The sequence below is a fragment of the Lottia gigantea genome (genome assembly GCF_000327385.1).
Source record: "Lottia gigantea unplaced genomic scaffold LOTGIsca_139, whole genome shotgun sequence".
Taxonomy (NCBI): domain Eukaryota; kingdom Metazoa; phylum Mollusca; class Gastropoda; family Lottiidae; genus Lottia; species Lottia gigantea.
Genome location: NW_008707601.1, coordinates 440,752 through 461,778, shown reverse-complemented (window position 1 = coordinate 461,778; position 21,027 = coordinate 440,752). Strand labels below are relative to the sequence as shown.

The 21,027-nt window shown below is 33.1% G+C and overlaps 3 protein-coding genes across 3 annotated transcripts; 2 read left to right on the top strand and 1 right to left on the bottom strand.

Moving 5' to 3' along the window:
• Positions 1-2,191: 2,191 nt before the first annotated feature.
• On the bottom strand, positions 2,192-3,704 carry LOTGIDRAFT_139677 (hypothetical protein; the record flags this gene model as incomplete). The annotated part of the gene is made up of 4 exons (XM_009049573.1): positions 2,192-2,436; positions 2,600-2,755; positions 3,071-3,209; positions 3,660-3,704. 4 exons carry the CDS (start codon positions 3,702-3,704, stop codon positions 2,192-2,194), a joined length of 585 nt encoding a protein of 194 aa, XP_009047821.1.
• Positions 3,705-4,093: 389 nt separating this feature from the next.
• LOTGIDRAFT_172674 (hypothetical protein) lies at positions 4,094-6,092 on the top strand (the record flags this gene model as incomplete). The annotated part of the gene is made up of 5 exons (XM_009049572.1): positions 4,094-4,415; positions 4,859-4,894; positions 5,105-5,144; positions 5,564-5,688; positions 6,046-6,092. 5 exons carry the CDS (start codon positions 4,094-4,096, stop codon positions 6,090-6,092), a joined length of 570 nt encoding a protein of 189 aa, XP_009047820.1.
• Positions 6,093-6,263: 171 nt separating this feature from the next.
• LOTGIDRAFT_139720 (hypothetical protein) lies at positions 6,264-16,781 on the top strand (the record flags this gene model as incomplete). The annotated part of the gene is made up of 14 exons (XM_009049571.1): positions 6,264-6,326; positions 8,368-8,514; positions 8,874-8,920; positions 9,278-9,431; positions 11,888-11,982; positions 12,291-12,424; positions 13,157-13,240; positions 13,535-13,626; positions 13,994-14,100; positions 14,591-14,638; positions 15,123-15,220; positions 15,499-15,627; positions 16,224-16,309; positions 16,683-16,781. Coding segments are annotated over 14 exons (1,383 nt in total), but the record flags the coding sequence as incomplete, so codon positions are not given.
• Between the last annotated feature and the right edge of the window lie 4,246 nt (positions 16,782-21,027).

The following is a 21,027-nucleotide window of genomic DNA, read 5'->3' as shown; positions in this document are numbered from 1 at the left end:
TTCACTTTCTAAGTTTGTTACAGCACTATTAGATGATTTAGAAGCTGATTTTAATAACCGTGAATTTTCAGATAAAAGATGGTCTATGCAATCATCTGCTGTAGATATAGTGCTAGAATTTTGTTGAAACTCTGCGGTAAAGGAGTTTTTTGTTTTAGAAACGTTAGTATCAGATGTATTAACTGTTGCTTTATGGATGTTGATACCATTTTTTTGACTAGTTGAGTCTATATTAAGTGCATTTTCACAGTTTTGTTCTAACGAATCAGTAGAACATCTCCTTCTTGATGAGTTTCTCTTGAATGTATTGAAGATGTCTCTGTCTGATAAAATACTAGAACTATTTCTGTTAGAGACTGAAGAGTTACTGGCTTTCTCATGTTTATCTAAGACAGAGTTAGAACCAGAATTTATATCTGACACAATGTTTCCATCTAAAATCTCCACAAGATACGACTGACAATAATTCATAAAGACTTTCTTCTCTTCACTGTTTAATTTACGTTGTTTCATCTTCTCTAATTTATGGCGTAAATCTGAAAGGAAAACGAAATTTAATGAATATGAGGCTTTTTGGCTGAAAGTTCGATAGCTCACAAGTCTTTTTCATGGTTTAACCTAATTGGCTAACTCAACTGAAAATCAATGTTAGTGGTTGACCAATCAGATGAAGAAAATCATGCAAGTTTGAAAGAATGAACAATGAACCATTTCTACCAGCTTCAATGACGAAATCTCTTGGCATCACCCTTTCCCTGGTTATTTTTACCCATTTATGACTGAGTTACATGGTTAATTGTTGAACTTAACGAAGTGGAAGATTCCTACAAATGTATAGCCTAAATACAGAGTGAATCTAAGAGAATAGAATATATCATATTGTAAAATACAGTAACCCTACCAGCTACAGTGATGACATCTAAATCTCTAGGTGTTAATTTCTGATCAAATAAAAACTTTACAATTTCATCTTCTAACTATATAATAACATAAACAATTATTGTTATATTATACCAAATAATATATTGACTAATTTTCTAACTGAAAGCGAAAATATCATCAACATTTTCAATAGGACAATTATGTCTCATTAAGCAAATACAACTCAAGGTTGTTTTCTGTCCAGCTTTAAACTGATAACCATAGAAGATGCCTGCAGTATATTCTTATTATTAAAGAATTATCAAGTCAGCACCAATCAAAAAGTGAGGAAACAGACAAAAAGGCAAGGAAAAGTTATCCTACAATATTTAGGGTGCCTACTAGTTGCTGTTGTATAGTCAATGACTATGTAGATGTTATTGTAACACAGATGTTAATTGCTCTTTAGCTTCTGTTAAACTAAATATGTGATTTAAACATTCTTCAATTGTCTCAAGCATGTTGGATCAGGTTCGATAATGTTAGACGGTGCAGACAGAAATCCACAACAAGCTTGAACATGGTCAAACAAATGTATGATGATGTTTTGAACAAATGTATGATTGTGTAGACCGGGCTTCAGGCTGCAGTGGAATACATTTCAGAATATAAACCCAAAGTTTTACCATAAGTTTAAAAAAGAAATCTCACTGCTATTCAGTGAATTTACCCACCTTCGGAGCTGATTTCTGGGCCACAGATTCTGAAAATAAACCACGTCTAGCTGTTGAGTTGTTTTCTTTACTTCTATGACTGGGACTATAAGTTCTATTGGTTGATTCAGAAGCTGCTAAAACTAATTTAGCTGTTCGTGTTAGTTCTGAACTACCATTTTCACTGGTTGATGATAATTTTAACAATTTCTCCTTTAATACTCTTTCATCTGGTTCCCTGAACAAAATCGAAACAACCACGTAATCAGACATGAGTAAAAACTGAAACACTCCATATTTGGGTGTTTTTTTTCTGTTTGGTATTCAATAATTTCATAAGTGACATACTGAATTGATATAGGGTCATTCACAAAAATAATGTTTCTCTGACAAAATATTTCTGATCAGTCCATCAACTAATATTTCAGTTTCCAATCTGGAATCAGACAGGGGAGAAGTAGAAAAGAGGTGATATAGGAAAGGTACAAAATGGACAAATTGGGAAGGGGCAAAATGGGAATAGATTTGGGATGAAACAGAGCGATATGGGAAGTGGGAATACACTAAACTATGCAAAATAGAAATTTTAAACAAGAATTCCTGTTTTAATATTTTTATCACAGAAGAGTATGAAAACTGTACCTGTCTTTTTTGGAACCAAAGAAATGTGATTTGATCATTTTAACCCGTCCATTGTCATCTAAGGGAGACAACCCCGATTTAGGTTTTTCAATATACACTGCTGCAGCTGATTTGATCTTTATAAAAGACACACCAAACTGAACATCTTTACGATAGGGTTGTCGTAAGATTAATTTGATTCGATCCCATTTCTCTCTGACTACAGTATCAATAAACTCTTCTGAAAAATATCAATATCATTACATATTCTACATGCTAGAAAATCTTCAAAAAACTATTTCAGCCTAAGTTCATATTCAGCAATATACCTTCATATTAAAATGTTGGCATATGAAGACAAAATTAACCCTCCTAAATCATTGTAAATTAGAGAAGATTCTTACCTTTAGAAAACATCCTAGTTTTGTTGATGTTTTGTTTGAGTCGACAGTCTATAGGAGACATTAAACTAGCAGTAGGACAGAGAGTCAGATATTGTTTATCTTGAGGCCAATCTGATCTTCCAACTTGTATCTCTATTGTACTACACCATATTGTACCTGCAATGTTAATATACAGTAATCCAAAACAAAGTTTGAAAGTTTGATGTAAATCTGGAAAAATCTCACAACCATCTAACAATAAAATTTGTCGTTAAAGTGAAATTTTACACAAGAAATACCATACTTTGTTTTTTTTTTGTGAAACATGAGACAGAGGCAGTAACATGTGATATCAAAAAACTGTGTCAACTCTTAGGTTTTCAAAATAAGATTCTCAATGAACCACTTTTTTATTACATTTTATACATTTTCAAATCAATTTCATGTTTTATGAAATTTTGAATGAACTGTTAATTCAATTCTTATTCTTACCAACGTCAATAAAGGCTACTTTTAAAAAATCCTCCAACTGAAAGATGGCTTCTATTTGCCCTGTTTTTTCTTTACTATTTGACAGCCATTTTTGACATCCATCACCGTTGATAAGATTCTGGACTTTATGGACCTCATCCTACAGTAAATGATAATCAACAGTGAAATCAAACATCATGAAAATTAGGGCTGCCATGATTCACCTCATCCAATAAATGAATCATGATTATTATCTCCATAAATGAAATTGTTGCCATTGGATGGGAATTTTTGGGTGACGGTGTATCAAAAAAAAAAAAAAAACATTGTCAGCTTGTTTTTCTATATTGATAAAGAAGTGAAGCAGGCAGTTGCAAGGTAACAAGTTACTATTTTTAGGAGGTGTAACAACTTCAAATCTTGGCTTAAATCTAACATGAACAAATGAGGTTTGTAAATTACAGACACCGAGATTCTAATGACCGTAATGTTACCACGCAATAACTTGTATTTGGTAAAGGAAATGGCCATGACAGCTAAATGCGAAGTTCAGTCTACTGAACTGCAGTAAGAAAATACAAATTGCAGCTGCCATCGAACTGAAATCTACCTGTGAACTGAAAGAAACAACAAATTTGATTAAAGCGGAAGCCATCTTGAATCATGGTGTCAATTGTCAAATTTGGGATCCATAATCATTAATATGGAAACGAAATCACAATAGATTAAAGTGAAGATACACCAAATAAGAAGGTTTTCTCGTCTTCAAAAGAAGACATTAATTATGAAACACATGATATTCAGTTTTATAGAAACCAAAACATACCTAAAGCTATAAACTGAAGTAAAGTATATTTTCGTTCCGAAGCTTGGTAAAGTTATGACAATTGTTTTGTCGTCTGCTAGCAATGAATGAATGAAAAAGAAAGATTGTTGAAGTTTTCAATCTCATTGCATTGATAGCCAATTTTGTTCAATTGTTTGCCTTCAACTAAAATTTTGATGAACTGTTGTTGAGGCTGATCTGCCTATTTCTAAAGCAAAATGAATCAGTTAAGAAGAAAATCATCGTTCACAGTGCCAATTAAAGATGTTTCATTATCTCAGATGTTGGAGAGAAACGAAGCAAGTCAAGAAACTGGATTTACGATTCCAGAAGCTCCTTCACAACCTTGTAAAAATTTAACTAATGAAGGAGATGTGACTTTATCGCAAATTATCGGCAAGCGACCATATCCAAAATTCACTGCACCAGTTTTGAATAAAGAGATGAATGACAAGAGTGATTATTCGGTATTTAGTCAGAAAGATCTCAGCTTATCTCAAATGTTAGCATCACCTCCAAGAAGATCTCAATCATTGAGAGGTAATTTTGCTGAAAATGAGACCTTCAAAACTCCAATGGCTCAAAATCAATCAAAGAAGATTCCAACCCCCAGTCTTTCAGAGCACAGATGGAGAGTCAAAAAACACCCAAGTTCCTGCCAGAAAACTTGTCTTTCCAACCACAGAAAAACAATTGGCCAAGACAGAATTATTCAAAACCGATTTCAGCTTCGATAATGTGCCACAAGCGCAACCTTTTATAATGAAAGAAAAACCAAAACCTCAAACAAAGACCAACTTTGATCCAAATATGTGCAGAACAGTTCACAGAGAGAATCATCAGCACAATTCTAACTTGGTATCACCAGCAAGTAGAAGACCATTATTTCAGTCTCACAAAAACCCAATGTTTGATTCGGTACCTGAGGCTCCATCAATCCATGAAGATATGTTTCAGAATGCCAATAAAAACCTTCTTTTCAGTGTCCCAAGCTATTAAAACTCAACAGAATAAACCTTGTAAGTACAGGGACTGGTTGATTTTTTGTGTCAAAATCTCACTTTTATCTATTATTCTTTTTGTCCACTTCTTGCTCCTGATGAGGTTAGGGTATCTGAAACTTGTGTGTCGATAGCATGAGGCGAACTTAAGTCTATAAGGAAGTTGGGCATTTAATCAAGTGTTCCATTATATTAAAAGATATGTACCAGTATTTTTATCTTATGCAGATGATTCACAATATCATGGTTCTGGGTCCACAACTCAAATGTAAGTATCACATGTACTATAATGTGTACATTGCATGACAGAAGCTGAAAATCTTTCACATAAATGGCTGTTTCTTAGGCAAAAAATCATGAAAATGTCAGGGCCACGTTCCACAAAAAAGCTTCTGATTAATTTAGTATTTAAATATTGTATTTCTCATTTTAAAATTCTACACAAATTCTTATCGTAAGATTTTTGTGGAACTGAATCATTAGAGTGTCAGGTTTTTAAGCTTATGAATTTCGCTAGAACTCGTTCTTTAATGCCCTGGGACCCGTGGTATTTCTCAATGTAAAATTCTACACTTACAACAAACTTATCGTTAGATATTTTGAGAAACAGGGTACTGAATATGTTAGAAACTAACGAACTCACTTGAGAACAAAATGCAGACTCCATATGTTATCCTATCCATTTAGGACATTGTTTAAAAGCCATGAAGATAGAGAGAATAAAATGAATGAAGGAATGAATAAGACACCAGCCTGTTTTAAACCTCGAAATAACGATCATGTTTATACACCTGCCTTATTACAATTACCAGGTCAGTTGGCTTTATTATTCAAACTCAGAGTCCTGTTTTATAATCAACTTTGTCGTAAGTGTGGTGTTTCCCAATGTTACAATTTCACACTTATGACAAACCCTTTTTAAGGTTTTTGTAACTGTAGACCATAAATTCAATTCCATTGATAAATGTGATCTCTACCCCTCAATGTTACTAAAGGATTACTGCTACTGGTATATCATTGTTATTGCTCGAACTTATTTTGCCATTTGGGTATAAGCTGTAGCCTCAGCTGCTATCATTAGATATCTGGTTAAATTTTTATGAATTATTGAAATTTCTAGCATGCTTACATTTGATGAAAAATAGATAATTCATCTTCTATATTTGTAGGTAATGTGGCCAAACTGAGATCAGTAGAGGAAATACGTATCCTTTGACCAAACATTATAAAGTCTTTTTGACCCTGATGATATGAAAACAGAATTTTAGCATCATAATATCAATAATAACAGCATTATAACAACATGCCAATAATTGCCTAGTAGTGAAGAGTCTAAACTTACACATTATAACAAATTAATATTCTTTAACTGATAAATATAGCTGGTGAATATCAAGATATTTTTGAATTTCCATATTTCAACATCATTCAGTCTATGGTATTTGATGATGTAGGTATTCATTCATTTATTCATTCACTCCATGGTTCTGGGTATCCATTTATTCTTGGATTGCCCGGACGTGGAGAATCTAGTCATTTTCAGGATTGGACAATAAACAGATGGGGTCATATCACAATCATGCCAGTAGTGCTTGTTAAGATCTCCAAATGCTTCCAAATGGAAACATTTAGTTACTGTCCTGACACAATTTCCTGATTGCACACTCCGTTTCAGTGAAGCAAATGGAAAAAATATTAATAAGAAATTGTTTATACCACTACACCCCATTACATAAGCATCCTTGATGGCCATTATGGTGTACAAACCCATTTTACATCCATTGCATCAGCCAATCAACCCGTCTATCCTTTCATTCATTCATTCATTCATTCTGTGTACCATTCATGCTTAGTATCATTCATTCATTTATTCATTCATTATGTGCATTGTTTATGCCTGTGTCATCCATTCATTCATTTATTCATTCATCCAATAGATATACTATACAGACAACTCTATGATTGTATCAGCACCAACTGGATCTGGTAAAACAGTGATATTTGAGATAGCCATAGTTCGTTTATTGTTTAATCTACATCTCCATCACAATGGTAAAATTATTTACAGTAAGTAGGCTTATATATTTCAATATCCCTATTTTCAATTTTATCCACAATCAAGCTGTGAATGGTAGTTCTAAAGTTCTAATGACAGAGTCCATAGCTGGTCTTTTATGTAGCTAGTTTGAATTCGTCCACAAAATGGAAAAAAATTGTAAGAACAAATATTTTTGTCTCTTAGAATCATAGAGAAATGCTAATAAAAAACATTAAAATTGTTAACTTTTGATGTTCAATCTATTGCTTGCCTTAGCAGAATTATTTATCAAAACAACAGACCATTCTTTTGAGTAGATACAAATTGTGGGTTTTTTTTCTTTCACAGTGGCCCCAATTAAGGCATTATGTTCCGAACGTTTTAATGATTGGAACGAGAAATTTGGAACTCATGGAATACGCTGTAAAGAACTGACTGGTGATACAGAATCTGACGATTTCCAGGAATTGCAGGATGCCAATCTTATTCTGACTACTCCTGTAAGTTTTCTTTTATTCAAAATAGCAGAGTTTGATTTTGTAAATTATCTTGCGGTTTTATGAATAAAACGTAAACTTGAACAAATTTCAGAATTATATAATTCATGATAGGAAAAAAATTTAATCCAAGTAAATTTTTGTTATAATGACTTCCAAAATATTTTTGAATTACTGGAATCACAGATATCAGACAAAAATCAGAATGATTTGAATAAATGTATAATTTTAGCGGCAGAGAAGAACATTATTTAGCCCTATGAATTATAACTATGATTTGGCAGACATACCAAATTTTCTAAGAGCTTATCATGCCAATTGGCAAAATTTTCTATTATTGTTTAGTTTATGTTATAATATATTTTGCAGGAAAAATGGGACAGTATGTCACGTAAATGGAAAGATAATAAAACATTGTTTCATACCATATCTTTATTTCTAGTTGATGAAGTAAGACAGCTTTACTTTTTTTATTAATTTCTTGACCATGACAATTTAAATCAGGGTGACCAAAACTCAGGAATAGTTCTAATTTTTCAAATCTATGTTCCCTTCATAATAATTCAATATACATGTAACATGATATTGAACATTTCCTTTGATGTTTTCATTGTAAAAACGAGTGTGAGGAGCCTAGCTGTGCTATAACTAGGTTTAAATCAAAGTTAAAGCACATTTTTTTTTGTCAATGTATAGAGGGCCCCACAGTTGACCTCTCTTTTGCCAAACATGATGTCAATACTAGTATAATATATAGACCATCTCTTAAGGGGAAATTGAGGTCAAATTTCACAGGTCGTTGAAAAATGTCTGATTGACAAAAAAAACTAATCAACAGCCCAGGAGTAGGGAGTAACTGAGTTGTCTGCACAGATAATTACATGTAAATACTCGTGGTAATCTGTTAAAATTGTTTTCGATGATATACATGTAGTATATCCCTTAATTTCTTACAGATCCATATATTAAATGACAGTAATCGAGGAGCGACAGTCGAGGCTGTACTCAGTAGAATGAAGACCTTGATAATCTCAGATAAAAACTCTGATAAAATTCCCATGAGATTTGTAGCTGTTTCTGCCACCATACCCAATATTCAAGATGTAAGTTGCAAGTTGATATCAAACCTGGACAGATATAACCACAGACATTAGACTGGAAAATGGTAATGGTGCAAATTGGCGCTTTTATAACTGTCTCTTATTGTATGAAGTCTTTTAGATTTACAGTCTTGCTTTCTTTCTTTTGGACATTACATACTTTTGGATCAAGCCCTAGTCTGTTATCATAATGTTTATATGCTTACGTTACTAAATTTTTACATGAAATTTACCTGGCCAATGTACCATCATTTTTGATATGTTGATATAATTATGTTGAACATTAGCAAAATCAGAATTCAGCAATATAGGAGACATATTTATCCACTGAATTAATGTGTATTTGCTGTCTTACATTATAGCTAGCTGAATGGTTAGGAAGATCTAATGTACCAGCTCTGAGTTATAAGTAAGTTAATAAATTACTTATTTAGATCACTTTTTGATATTTTGGTTTCCAAAATAAGTTTTTGGGTGTAGTAATCCTGTTAGGTGGGGACATCTTTAGGAAACTGAGCAGCTCTGGGCCCGCTGGAACTCATCATTCCTTGCCCTTACACAATTTTGATGCCTGTGCCAGTGCTTTCGAAAGTGAACTAAATCAAATTAGTTTAACTGTATTTTTTATCATACTAAATTTTCTCATAAGATTTAGTCTAGGATATTTTTCAATGAATTGAAAGAGACATTAAATAATAGACACCCTTGAAATAAGCAACATCTCCTCTGGTGGTCTCCCCCTGATACTGACAATTCTTACTTTTAGACTAGAAGAGAAATATCGTCCAGTAAAACTACAGAAGATAGTGTTGGGATACCATCATAAAGAGGGAGAATCAGAGTTTAAATTTGATATTAATCTGAATTATAAATTGAAGAATATTATAGATACCTATTCTAATGGCAGACCTACATTAGTGGTTAGTATTTATTAATTATTATCTTTCAGTACTAGTTATTCAAGACTCAAAATAAAGAGACCAGGGCCAGTTTTATTATACGCCTAAATCTCTCTTTTTGGACGTATATTGTTGGCACCCCTGTCCATCCGTCAACATTTGCTTGTAAACGCTCTAAAAACTAGATTTTTTGATGAAATCAAATGAAATTCGATATGTGTATACATATTCATAAAACGAAGATCAAGTTCGAATTTGAGCTGTTTTTGACCGTTAGAAGCAGAGTTATAGCCCTTGTCCCAAAATCTTGAATATTTACCATCTGCATGTCGTGGTGGGCGTATATGGCTGTGGTCCACTATCTTTTACGAATTGAGCTGTATTTCTTCTGAATTTTGGATTTTGTGAAACAGGAAAAATCTATTTGCACTCGTGAGTCATTGACATAAGAGCTGATTGTTGATTAAGGGGTCATTAGGGTTTTTTTGGAGGTCGAAATTTTTGCTCATACACCAGAAACTAGAGTTGAAGGTCTAGATAGTTTCAATATCTGTTTATTTTACCCAAAAGATAGTGGATTGCTCCTGTTTACAGAATCCCAGACTTCCTCTTTTTAGATAAAATAAAACCTTTAAAATTTAGTTTTAGGAAGGAAAAGATTTCTGTATATGAAATGACTTCCAAAGCATCTTAAAATGGTTAAATCTCCCCCTATACCTCACATGAGAGTCTGTGGCCCTCTTTACCTTCAGCTGATATTATCCATTTCCTCTATTTTTTTCGTTCCTCACTGGGATCCCGGTGTTTACATGTTAATGTTTTGGATGGAACCTGGAACTCCAAAACAAAAAGTATCTTTGATTGACTATAGTATTATATACCAGTAATTGTTTTGTATAGTTTTGTTCGTCAAGAAAGATGGTGAACCAGTCAGCTGATGTTTTAATCAAACAGAATCACAATCGTTCATACGCTCGGCGAGAGGATAAAGATTTATTAAAACAAGAATCACTCAAACTACGAGATTCAAAAGTATCAGGTAAGCTCCTGTTCAGTGAGTATTTTACTTTGCTCCAAATCCAAATTTTGAAAAATTAGACTCCATGCCCAAAGCTAGCTACTCTTATGAATGTTTCCAAAACACATGTGTCAGCAGCATGAGACGAGCTCTAGCCAATGTAAGTTTTCTTTATTTCAAACTTAGCTGCTCTGATAAATGTTTTCAAAACACATCAGCAACAGATAAGCTCTATGCCAAAGTCCATATTTGTAAAGTTCAAAGTCCATTTCGAGAGCTAGCTGCTCTGATGAAGAAAAAAACACATGCCAACAGTATGATAGGGGTTTACTGAATTTGTCTTCATGAATGACAGAGTTATAACTAAACATACATTTCCATGCCTAGCTGGGTAACATTCATCTCAAGTTAACTGAAAAAAACAAACTAGGTCGTTGTTAGAAACCTTACTGGTTAGTTGGTTAGTAGATGATAACGTTCCTACTGGTTAGTTGGTTAGTAGATGATAACGTTCCTACTGGTTGTTGTTTGAAACCTAGCTGTTCTTATGAGGATTTTTATATTAAACATATGGTAGCATAAGATGAGATCTTTATTATAGACTTTGTATCATGTGGTGTTGGTGTACATCATGCTGGTATGGACTGTCAAGATCGTCATTCTATAGAAGAATTATTCAGACAGGGTGTACTTCCTATCTTAGGTTTGTCAATTACTTTGTGCTTTTTCCCATGAAGGCAGGACCCTAGCCAGACTTGAGGTTTGGAGGGCCAAGTAATATATCCTGAGTTGCAATATGGTGTACAGTGTTTAATTGCAGTAATGGAATTGGCCTGAGGTATAGATGTAATAGCTTACCATTGTGACGATGATGAGGTTATTTTTGGTAATTTTATTTCAGTGGCCACATCTACTCTAGCAATGGGTGTAAATCTTCCAGCACATCTTGTTATATTAAAATCAACCACGTTTTATAATATGGGTTGTCCTACAGAGTATCCTGATACCCAGATCTTACAGATGATTGGTCGAGCTGGACGACCACAGGTTAGAGTAAATTTTGTATATTGAGACAAAGTCACAGAAAAAAAATACTTCAGCAGGCTATAAATAGCTATGGAAAATATAATAGTTACTATATAACGTAATAATAATTACACTTGTATACAACATTTACTTCCCTTGACGAACTAAAGGGAGATAATTACAGTATAAACTACACTTTTCAATGTATTTGTGCACATCTGGTAAAAATAAGACAAAAGAGGAGCTGATTTTTTACATGCAAATATATATAAATTAAGCTATCTAACATTAAAGTACACTTCCAATTTACTATATCTGCACAAGCTGCCAATTTCAAAAGATAAACACTGTAGATTAATTAGATATATAAACTGTACAACTTGTACAACTTGTGATCAAGTTAGATGATTATGATGTGAATTGTGTTTTTCAGTTTGATTCTACAGCCACAGCGGTTATTATGACTAAAACATCTTCCAAGTCTAAATATGAATCAGTTGTTAATGGTACTCAGACTATTGAAAGCAGGTACACAGTTAGTTATTTAATTATTTAACCCTCATATGGACAGTCAGTTTGATTAAAATCCAAATCTGTATGTTTTGTTATCTGTTTTTATGTGGAGATTTTACTTGCCCTGTTTGGTACAGGCTGTTTAAGTTACAAATGGAAAAAGAGTAGGTTTATGCTACTATCCTGGAAATATTTCCCCTTTCAACACTGCATGGCATGGCCCGTTCAACCCAATTAGGGGCAGATCAGTTGGACATTCAATTCATTTCATTAGATGTTGATATAAATAATGTGTATACCACATCAATTCCATACTATTTCAGCTTACATAAGAATTTAATAGAACATCTGAATGCTGAGATAGTTCTACATACTATAACTGATATGGGACTAGCTGTAGAATGGATAAGACATACATTTCTTTACGTTAGAATCATGAAAAACCCCAGCCATTATGGTAAGCAAGATGTTTTTGATAAAAGAAAACTGTTTCATTAAGACTATTGAAGATATCCAGCTTAATTTTGAAGCATAATAGCTGAAAACGTCTCTTTCTATGTTCCTTTAATGATATGTAATTATCTCCCTTTAGTGTGTCAAGGGAAGTAACTGTTATGATATAATCATCTCCCTTTAGTGTGTCAAGGGAAGTAACTGTTGTATGGTAAAATTATCTCCCTTTAGTGTGTCAAGGGAAGTAACTGTTGTATGGTAAAATTATCTCCCTTTAGTGTGTCAAGGGAAGTAACTGTTGTATGATAAAATTATCTCCCTTTAGTGTGTCAAGGGAAGTAACTGTTGTATGATATAATTATCTCCCTTTAGTGTGTCAAGGGAAATAACTGTTGTATGGTATGATTATCTCCCTTTAGTGTGTCAAGGGAGGTAAGTGCTGTACATATAATGTGACAAGGAAAGTAACTGCAGTGTATCATAATTTCAGGTGTACCTGAAGGGTTAGATAGAAAACAGGTAGAAAAACAACTTGAAGGTCAGTTTGGATTTATTGTTAATTTTTATTATATTCTGACTCTTGCAAGTCAATGTATAACTAATTCAGATGACAGTTATGTTCATGTGCCTTGAAAAAAGTCAATGATCACATATTGGATCTGAGTTTTTGTCACATGACCGATTATGATTTAATGATAATTGATATGATTTATGTAATATTGTTGCTATGTTATAGAGTTATGTTTAAAAAGTATCAACTCACTGGCAGCATTAAACCTTGTGAAACTGAATGAAGAAACACTAGAAATAGAATCTACAGGTAACACATCCGACTTTAAATAGATTCAGTCAAGATGTTTTGTAAACTTTTATGTTTATTGGAGATACTGAAAGCATTGATTTGTCATTACAGCAAAAGCAACTAATCATATCTAAGAACCTTTTCTATAGTGATGTCATAATACACTTATTTTAAATTAAATTACAAATACAACAGACTGAAAATTGGAATGTTGCAATGATTTCTTTTACTGCAAATCAATACACAGAAGTTAAGAAAACCTCTTTACAATCCCTTTAAATCCATCATGTCTTTTATTCTATATTACTGTAGAGACTGGTCGACTAATGGCGAGATATTGTATAGCCTTCGACACCATGACTAAATTCCATGATATAAAGGGAGACGAGAATATTGAACAATTGGTAAGTAACTGTAACTCTATTAGGAACATAAATTTTTATAGTTCTTTGAAAAACTTAAATACATATCTGTTGGGGGCAAACTTTGAGTATTGTCACAGGCATGTCTGAAGGGAGGTAATGAGGTAGATTCCTATTGAACTAAAGATCTAGATAACTTCTTTCTAGAGGTGTTGGTCTGCATTTTATTCAAATAGATATCTGAACAATTAAGGTCAGCTTAAACGAAAAAGTCATTTGGTAAAATTTGTTTCTGAAAGATGCTATTTGTGGCTGAAAATGTTTATCTTTTCAATGTCTTGAATTATTTACAATAATTATTGTATATTGATAAACTTTACAAGAATTGAATAGTTTTTAAACATTTTAGTTAACCATTACGACCACCTGTCAAGAATTTCAAGATGTAACATTACGACAAACAGAAAAAACAGCATTGAATCAGTTGAATAAAGATAAACAAAAGGAATGTATCAGGTTGGTTTTCAGATCAACTGTATATATAAGTATATCACAGATAGGTGCATCATAATGAGTATGATTGAGGAAGTCATGAAAATAAATAGTTAAAAAAAAAATATATGCAAAATCTTAATTATATACATGTACTAGCTATATAGAAATACTAAATTGCAGAAACTGATAGTAACTGACATATGTATTCCTTTATGCACTATCAATAACATAGATCTATATTGAATTTTGTGGTCTGAATTCAGAATAAGACCAATAAATATGGGGATAAGCAAAGAAATATATCAAAAGCCCTGGACTGGTGATTAATACACCTTCGAATGGCCTAGATTCACTCTCATAAGAGGTCATCTCATGGAGCTCCAAAGAGTAGTTCTCTTTTTATGCATTTTACACAACATAATAAATTCTCATGAGGACAGCAAGGAATTAAGAGCCTAATATTGAATACTCACCCTTCCAGAGCACCTTAGTTAATTTTGCTTATTTCCAGGTATCCTATGCAGGGCAAGATTAAGAATAAACAGATGAAAGTAAATTGGTAAGTTTCAACGTTTTATTTTGATATTTTTATTGAAAACTGTTTGTGTTAATTTTAATTATTTATTGATGTAGATGACAAACATACAAGACGATATATAAAAACCCTGGTAACATATAGATGAATAAGCAGCTATTCTCCCAAGTCTTGTTTGCTTTCAATCTCTTTCTGTTTCCAACTACCTGGAGCCTTATTAATGGCAATCACTCTCATATGAAAAAGGTTGCTTTTTTTGGCTAATATTCACCACTCCATATGGAGCTATTCAGATGAAGAGAGCCACTGTTAGACTTATTAATTAGTAGTGGGTGTTGGGGTAGTTTTAACGATAATGACATTTTTTGACAAGAGTATATCTAATACTATCAATACATGTTGTCATATGGAATTCAAACTGAAGAGAGGTTTCAGTAAATAAAGTTCAAATAATTGAATATATGTATATGAAATAAAGTGATATTATATTTATGTAAATATTTTTTAGCCTTGTACAAGCATCGTTTGGTTGTCTACCAATACACGACTATTCTTTGACTAATGATGTCACTAAAATATTCAGAGTGGGACAAAGAGTTGTTAAATGTAAGTAGGCCTGTCTACATGTGACTACAAGAAGCCAGTATGGATCATCCATGTGAGAATGCATTCCCTTCCTTATAAGTGGAATTCCTTAGTAGCACAGTTCTGGACAGATGACATCAAAATATTTTGACTGATTTTGTGACAATGTTGATTAAAATTTTGAAATTTATTTTTTCAATTAATTAAAATGGTGTAAATAGAAGCTAAAAGTGTCCCTGATACACAACCAAAGGCTAGCAAACCTCTTCAATCCCTTTTAGCTATTGAAATGTTTCTAGGTTTGTTTGAGTTTCTGTGGCAGAGGAAGGAATATAAAGCTCTAGTTTCAGCCATTCAGTTGTCTAAATGTTTTAAACAGAGATTATGGGAAGATTCTAAATATGTCACAAAACAACTAGAAAAGATAGGTAAGTTGAATCTAACATAACCCTTTCACAAGTTGTTAACCTGAATTCACTAAATGAAATGAAATGTTTTAAAATGGGTGGTGATTAACACTGGATAGAGCCAGGTTGTAGTACTCCAGAGTTTTCAAACCAGTGTCGTATTTAGAAGGTGGGCCATTTGGTCATGCCCCCTCAGGAAAGGTCTGTTTTTGAAGTGAATATCTAAATGCTCAAAATTCATCTCAGGTCATCTGAGATCTATTGGCTTTTGGGGGGCCCGAAAGGGGCTTCGGTGAAAGACACCTCATTTTTGGCCCCCTGTAGGCATCTTCCAGACAGCCCCTGATAGTAAAAAAATATTTAGTCATTCCAACAGGACAGTAAGTCAAGCACAATGATCACATCAATGTTACTTCTGCAACAGACTGCTGTTCCATACTTCAGATAGCTAACAGTCTCCTCTTAAGGAGTCCAAAAGTAGGATGTAAAACTCCATTCATTTTACTTCTTCTTTATCTGCACTGGTGTAGTTGTCTGTACAACTATTCTGACCTAAACCTATTTTTATTTCACTTTCCTCAATCTGTGATTCTCTGACTATAACCTATTTGTTCTAGGGACGACTATATCTCTGGCACTAGCTACAGCAGGTCTCACTACCTTCCATAAGCTCAGTCAGACTAATCCACGAGAAATAGAACTTGTATGGACAACTCTTCATTTTTGTATTTTATCAGTTTAAATTTGTTAATTTTTGTCACAAGTTTGAATTATATATTATTTTTATCATTTTAAATTGAAATGCATGTGATTTTTTGTTTACTTTTCTTTATCGATTTTCAAGATCTCCAATTGATTTTTCCAGCACAGTATTTTACCTCTTTTTTTTTCGTTTTTCTTATAACATGTATTTATCAATAGTGTTAACCAAATAAAAATCATCTCAAAAGAAGTTACTCATTTTACAACTGATCAAATGTCATCGATTAGTCAGGAAGGGTGAGCCTGCCATGACTTTCTATAATCATAGTAATTATTATAGAAGAGTCTGTGATATTTCTATTTATATATTATAGATAGCCAATCGTCATCCACCATTTGGTAACCAAGTGAAAGAGGCTGTTGCTAGTTTACCTAAATACCAGTTGGCTATTGAACAGGTAATACAACAATAAAACATATAATACTGCCAAATTTAGTCTCATATTAAAATTGTCAAATTGTCCAACCTTAACCTTTTAGAGATTGTGACTAGGTTTTTTTAAATTTTGTGTATGTAACCTATTGAGGACACTGATAACATCAACTTGCAGTACTTGCACCATTCTAATTTTCAATCTCAAGCCGTTGCAATTTCACAAAAACTAGGCTTATATTAGAAGCTTTTAGAAAACCCTCTTTGCATGGCTTGTTCTCAAGAATTTTTGAAAATTCCATAATATTAGTGGTGTTTATTTCATGAGAGGCTTGCAACTATGAAGTTTGTACAGAGTTGACACATTTTGAATTCTGCCTCGACAGTTGGCCCCCTCATTAAGTCAGTCTGCACCCTATTATATCCCCAGTCTCAGGAGCCTAGCTCCACCACTGACTATAAACTGCTCAATATATACCTAAATCTTGACATGTTGGTAATTATTCCAGATAAAGAATTATAAAAACTCTACAGCTGAGTTGATTATTTCTATCAATCTGATGAATCGAGATGTTTTATTATTAAAACCGAAAAGTTATCATCAAGCTTATTTTATAATCGGGGATACAGACAACAATATAGTCTTTAAATGGAGAGTTATGTAAGTTATCTACCCTTGGCTGTATTTATTCATCTTTTCTGTGATATGTGCAGGGTGAAAGATAAAAAATATAAATAGGACAAGCAGGAAAATCTAAGAATTTTGATGAACTATATGAAAACTATAAATACTATTTTCAACATAAACCTCTTAAATTATAACCAATGTTCTCTAGATTTTTTTGAGAAACACGACCCTCATGCCATTGTTGATAATTGATATCATGGTATTTGTATTATAGAGATTCTATGTTATTAAAAGATAATGGATGGAGAAGAAAGATAGAGGTTCAACAATGTTCCAGTGGTTGTAATCTCTATGTTCATCTTCTCAGTCAGGACTGGGGTAAGACTGATATTGAATTGGGCAAAGCGTTTAAAAGGCCAAAATTGCACCACATTCTTTTTATATCTATTTAAAAAGAGAAATTTTATTATGTGTATTTATTGTGATCCTTCTATTTCTCTCTGTGTATAGAGGACACAGATTCCAGTTTTCAGTTAGATGTCTTTTTTTGCTCTAGTTTTGCTAAACTGGATGTTTTATGATGTTACCATCTCAAAGGTCCTTTTATATTATTAGCAGCTTCTGTGACAGCAATGTCATAAATCGTTAAGTTAAAGTAGAATTACAAGACCAGCAATTGTCTGATTGTAAAATGAAAGTTTAGAAAACCTTTTTACAATTTTTACAAATTTAAAATTGATTCAAGTGATTGACCAATCATATGAAAACAAATCAACTTGAGTTAAAACTGGCCCAAGAGCTGAAGCTTATTGGCTTTTCTTACTTAATTTCAAAATCACCTGTCCTGATGAGGATTCTATATCCAAAGCATGTATAGATAGTAAGTTATGTCAATGAAGAGTATGAATGTATATATTATAGTTGGTGTTGATATACACACAGTATATGTTCCTGTATATTTAAATGATACACAGTACAGTTCAACCCAGCCCAGAGTGAGTTTACCTTTATAATGTTTACTTATCCATAGACTATAAACTCAGACAGATTTTCAGAAAAGTTTTCATCAATGAAATTTATAAAACAAGGACTTAATTATCAAATTGAATCAAATATACCTATAACATTGATCAGTTAGAGACCAGTTCTAGTTAAATTCTCTGTAATTATCCATCTTTACAATATCAAACTACGAATTTGACTTATACCTTGACTGTAATAGCCACCTTTAGCGTGTCACAAAAGTTTGTAAATGCAGCAACTTGTTCGGATTGCACGCAGTAATATATGTCTTTTCTATATATTTGAATTTATTTTACATACTTTTCATTCAATGAACTATATTTATTTTCAGGAGGGACCCAGAAAGACTTCAGAAATCACACATTCTGATACTGCTCTAGTAGTTTGTGCTCACAAGTGTGTCAATAAGATGCATTGTGGACATAAATGCTGTAAAGATGGGGTAGCCAATAAACGTCCGGCTAGAGCACCGAAAACACCATCTCAAACTAAAGATAGGCATGGTGAAAGAGGTCTTGATGCTCAGATTAAGAATTTACAGAATCGAGCTCAAGATTTTCCTTCAGCTCCCCCTGATATAAAACGACCTAGGGTAAGAGTGATGGTGATATATCACATTTTATTATCAAATAGGTTTAGAAATACCAAATAAACAATATAAGCCATGTTGAGTTTCTGAGAGGGATGATGAGTTGACAAACCTAAATACCAAATAAAATAACTATTGGTAGTAATCTGTACCCTAAGACAGTGCTTCTCAACACAGGAGGAATTGGAAGACCGTGGGGGAAATTTTTGCCAGGTGGGGAAATGGGAAGGAACCCTTCAACTTGGGAGTAAATGGCAGGCAAGGTGATCTAATAATTCACATGAAATTGACTTCATTTGGCCTGAACCTCTAGAAAACTATCTCAATATGAATATGTAGAGAATGATTTTATATTTCTTCAAGGTTAATTGTTGAAAAAAAGTAACTATTATTGGGAAATTTTTTTCTCAATTTTTATTACAGTTAAACACCTCTATACATGCTCCACCAACTCATAACTTAAATCTGACCAGATTTGCCTATGATAAAAGTAGAGGAACCCTGTCTTGGGAGAACACTACACCTTGGGTAGAAGAATATGATGATATAGAAGGGAATATTGAAGTTGAAGATGGCTGGGAAAGACTAAACCAACATCAACAACAACAACAACAAGTTAGACAGCAGCAACATTTTAATCAAGGTATAGTCCAGTTAAGATATTTGTGCCAGGGGGATACAGGAGGGTATTTATCACCCTAGAAATATAGTTTGTACCCCCAATCGTACCCTATTTCATTTCTACGAAATTTCAAAATGTGACTTTTATACGTTTTTGCCCCAAATATATGTGTCAGAATGCACCAAATCAATTCTTGTTTTGTTTTTTTCTACTGAACAAGTCAAGTCACTGATACATTATTATAACTAAGGTAAGTCTGTTTTTCAAAATTGTGATAATTTCTATTGAAGGTAATTTTAATCTGGAGTTATCTCCCGTAGTTGAAGAAGATGGTATTAGCTATAGTCCGTTAGATAACATATCAATCTGTAGTATAGAGGACTTCAACAACCCACCAGAAAAACGTCACCCAGCTACGACAATTAACGATGATATGATCACCTACTGGGATCCAGGTTTCTCAAGGTTCGTACCTAGAATATGTCAAACTGATATAAACCATGTCTAATACCATGACATTATTTGACACTCTTAAGGAAGTAAATACATCGAATTAAATTGGATTGCAAGCTATCAAATACAGCCAATCAGAGCCTTTACCAGAAACATTGTAATTGATAAGGCATGCGAATGTAACTACTAGTTCTCATGGACTTGATTAATATTCCATACAAATTCTAACAAGGCATGTGATTGGCTATAAATTCAATTCTCATTTTTGTCATCATTGGTGTCATCTTGGCAGTCAAGTAAAATTTGAATTTCAGTGATGATGATGTTGTTGAGATGATAAATGATACAGTTCAGAAGAATTCTATCATAATTGGAAAAGCACCGCAAGATGATCCTGAAGACAGTTGGAAGAAAGACACTCGTTTTGAAATGGGGATGTCAAATTCTGCAATCAAAAATGATAGCTGCCATCAACAGGTTAATTTCGGAAGAAAAGATAGTCTCGATCATAATGCACTCTCTTATTCTGATGTTAAAGCAAATTATCAGAGAACCAATCAGAATTCTAGTAAATTTGATATAAACAATCATTATAGTAATTTAGATTCGGACAGTGATGGTGAAACCATGGAAACGATAAGCTATGAGACAGATAATCTTCCGTCCGTGAAGTTTGCTGGAAGAAGGGGACATAATTCAATAGAACCTTCAAACAACAGAAATATGCATAATTTAACCAATCAAATCAATTCATCAACTAACTCTTCCGATTGGTTTAAACTATCTAATCAAAGATATGAAGTTTCTGATGACGAGTTTGAAAATGATGTTAATGAAATGACAAATTTGAATTCAAATATTGACAAGCAGACGTCAGATTTAAAACATTGTTACACATCATTTGAAAGTGACGACATCCTAGATGAAGATTTCAATAAAACAGCCAATCAGGAAACATCGAATTCTGATTT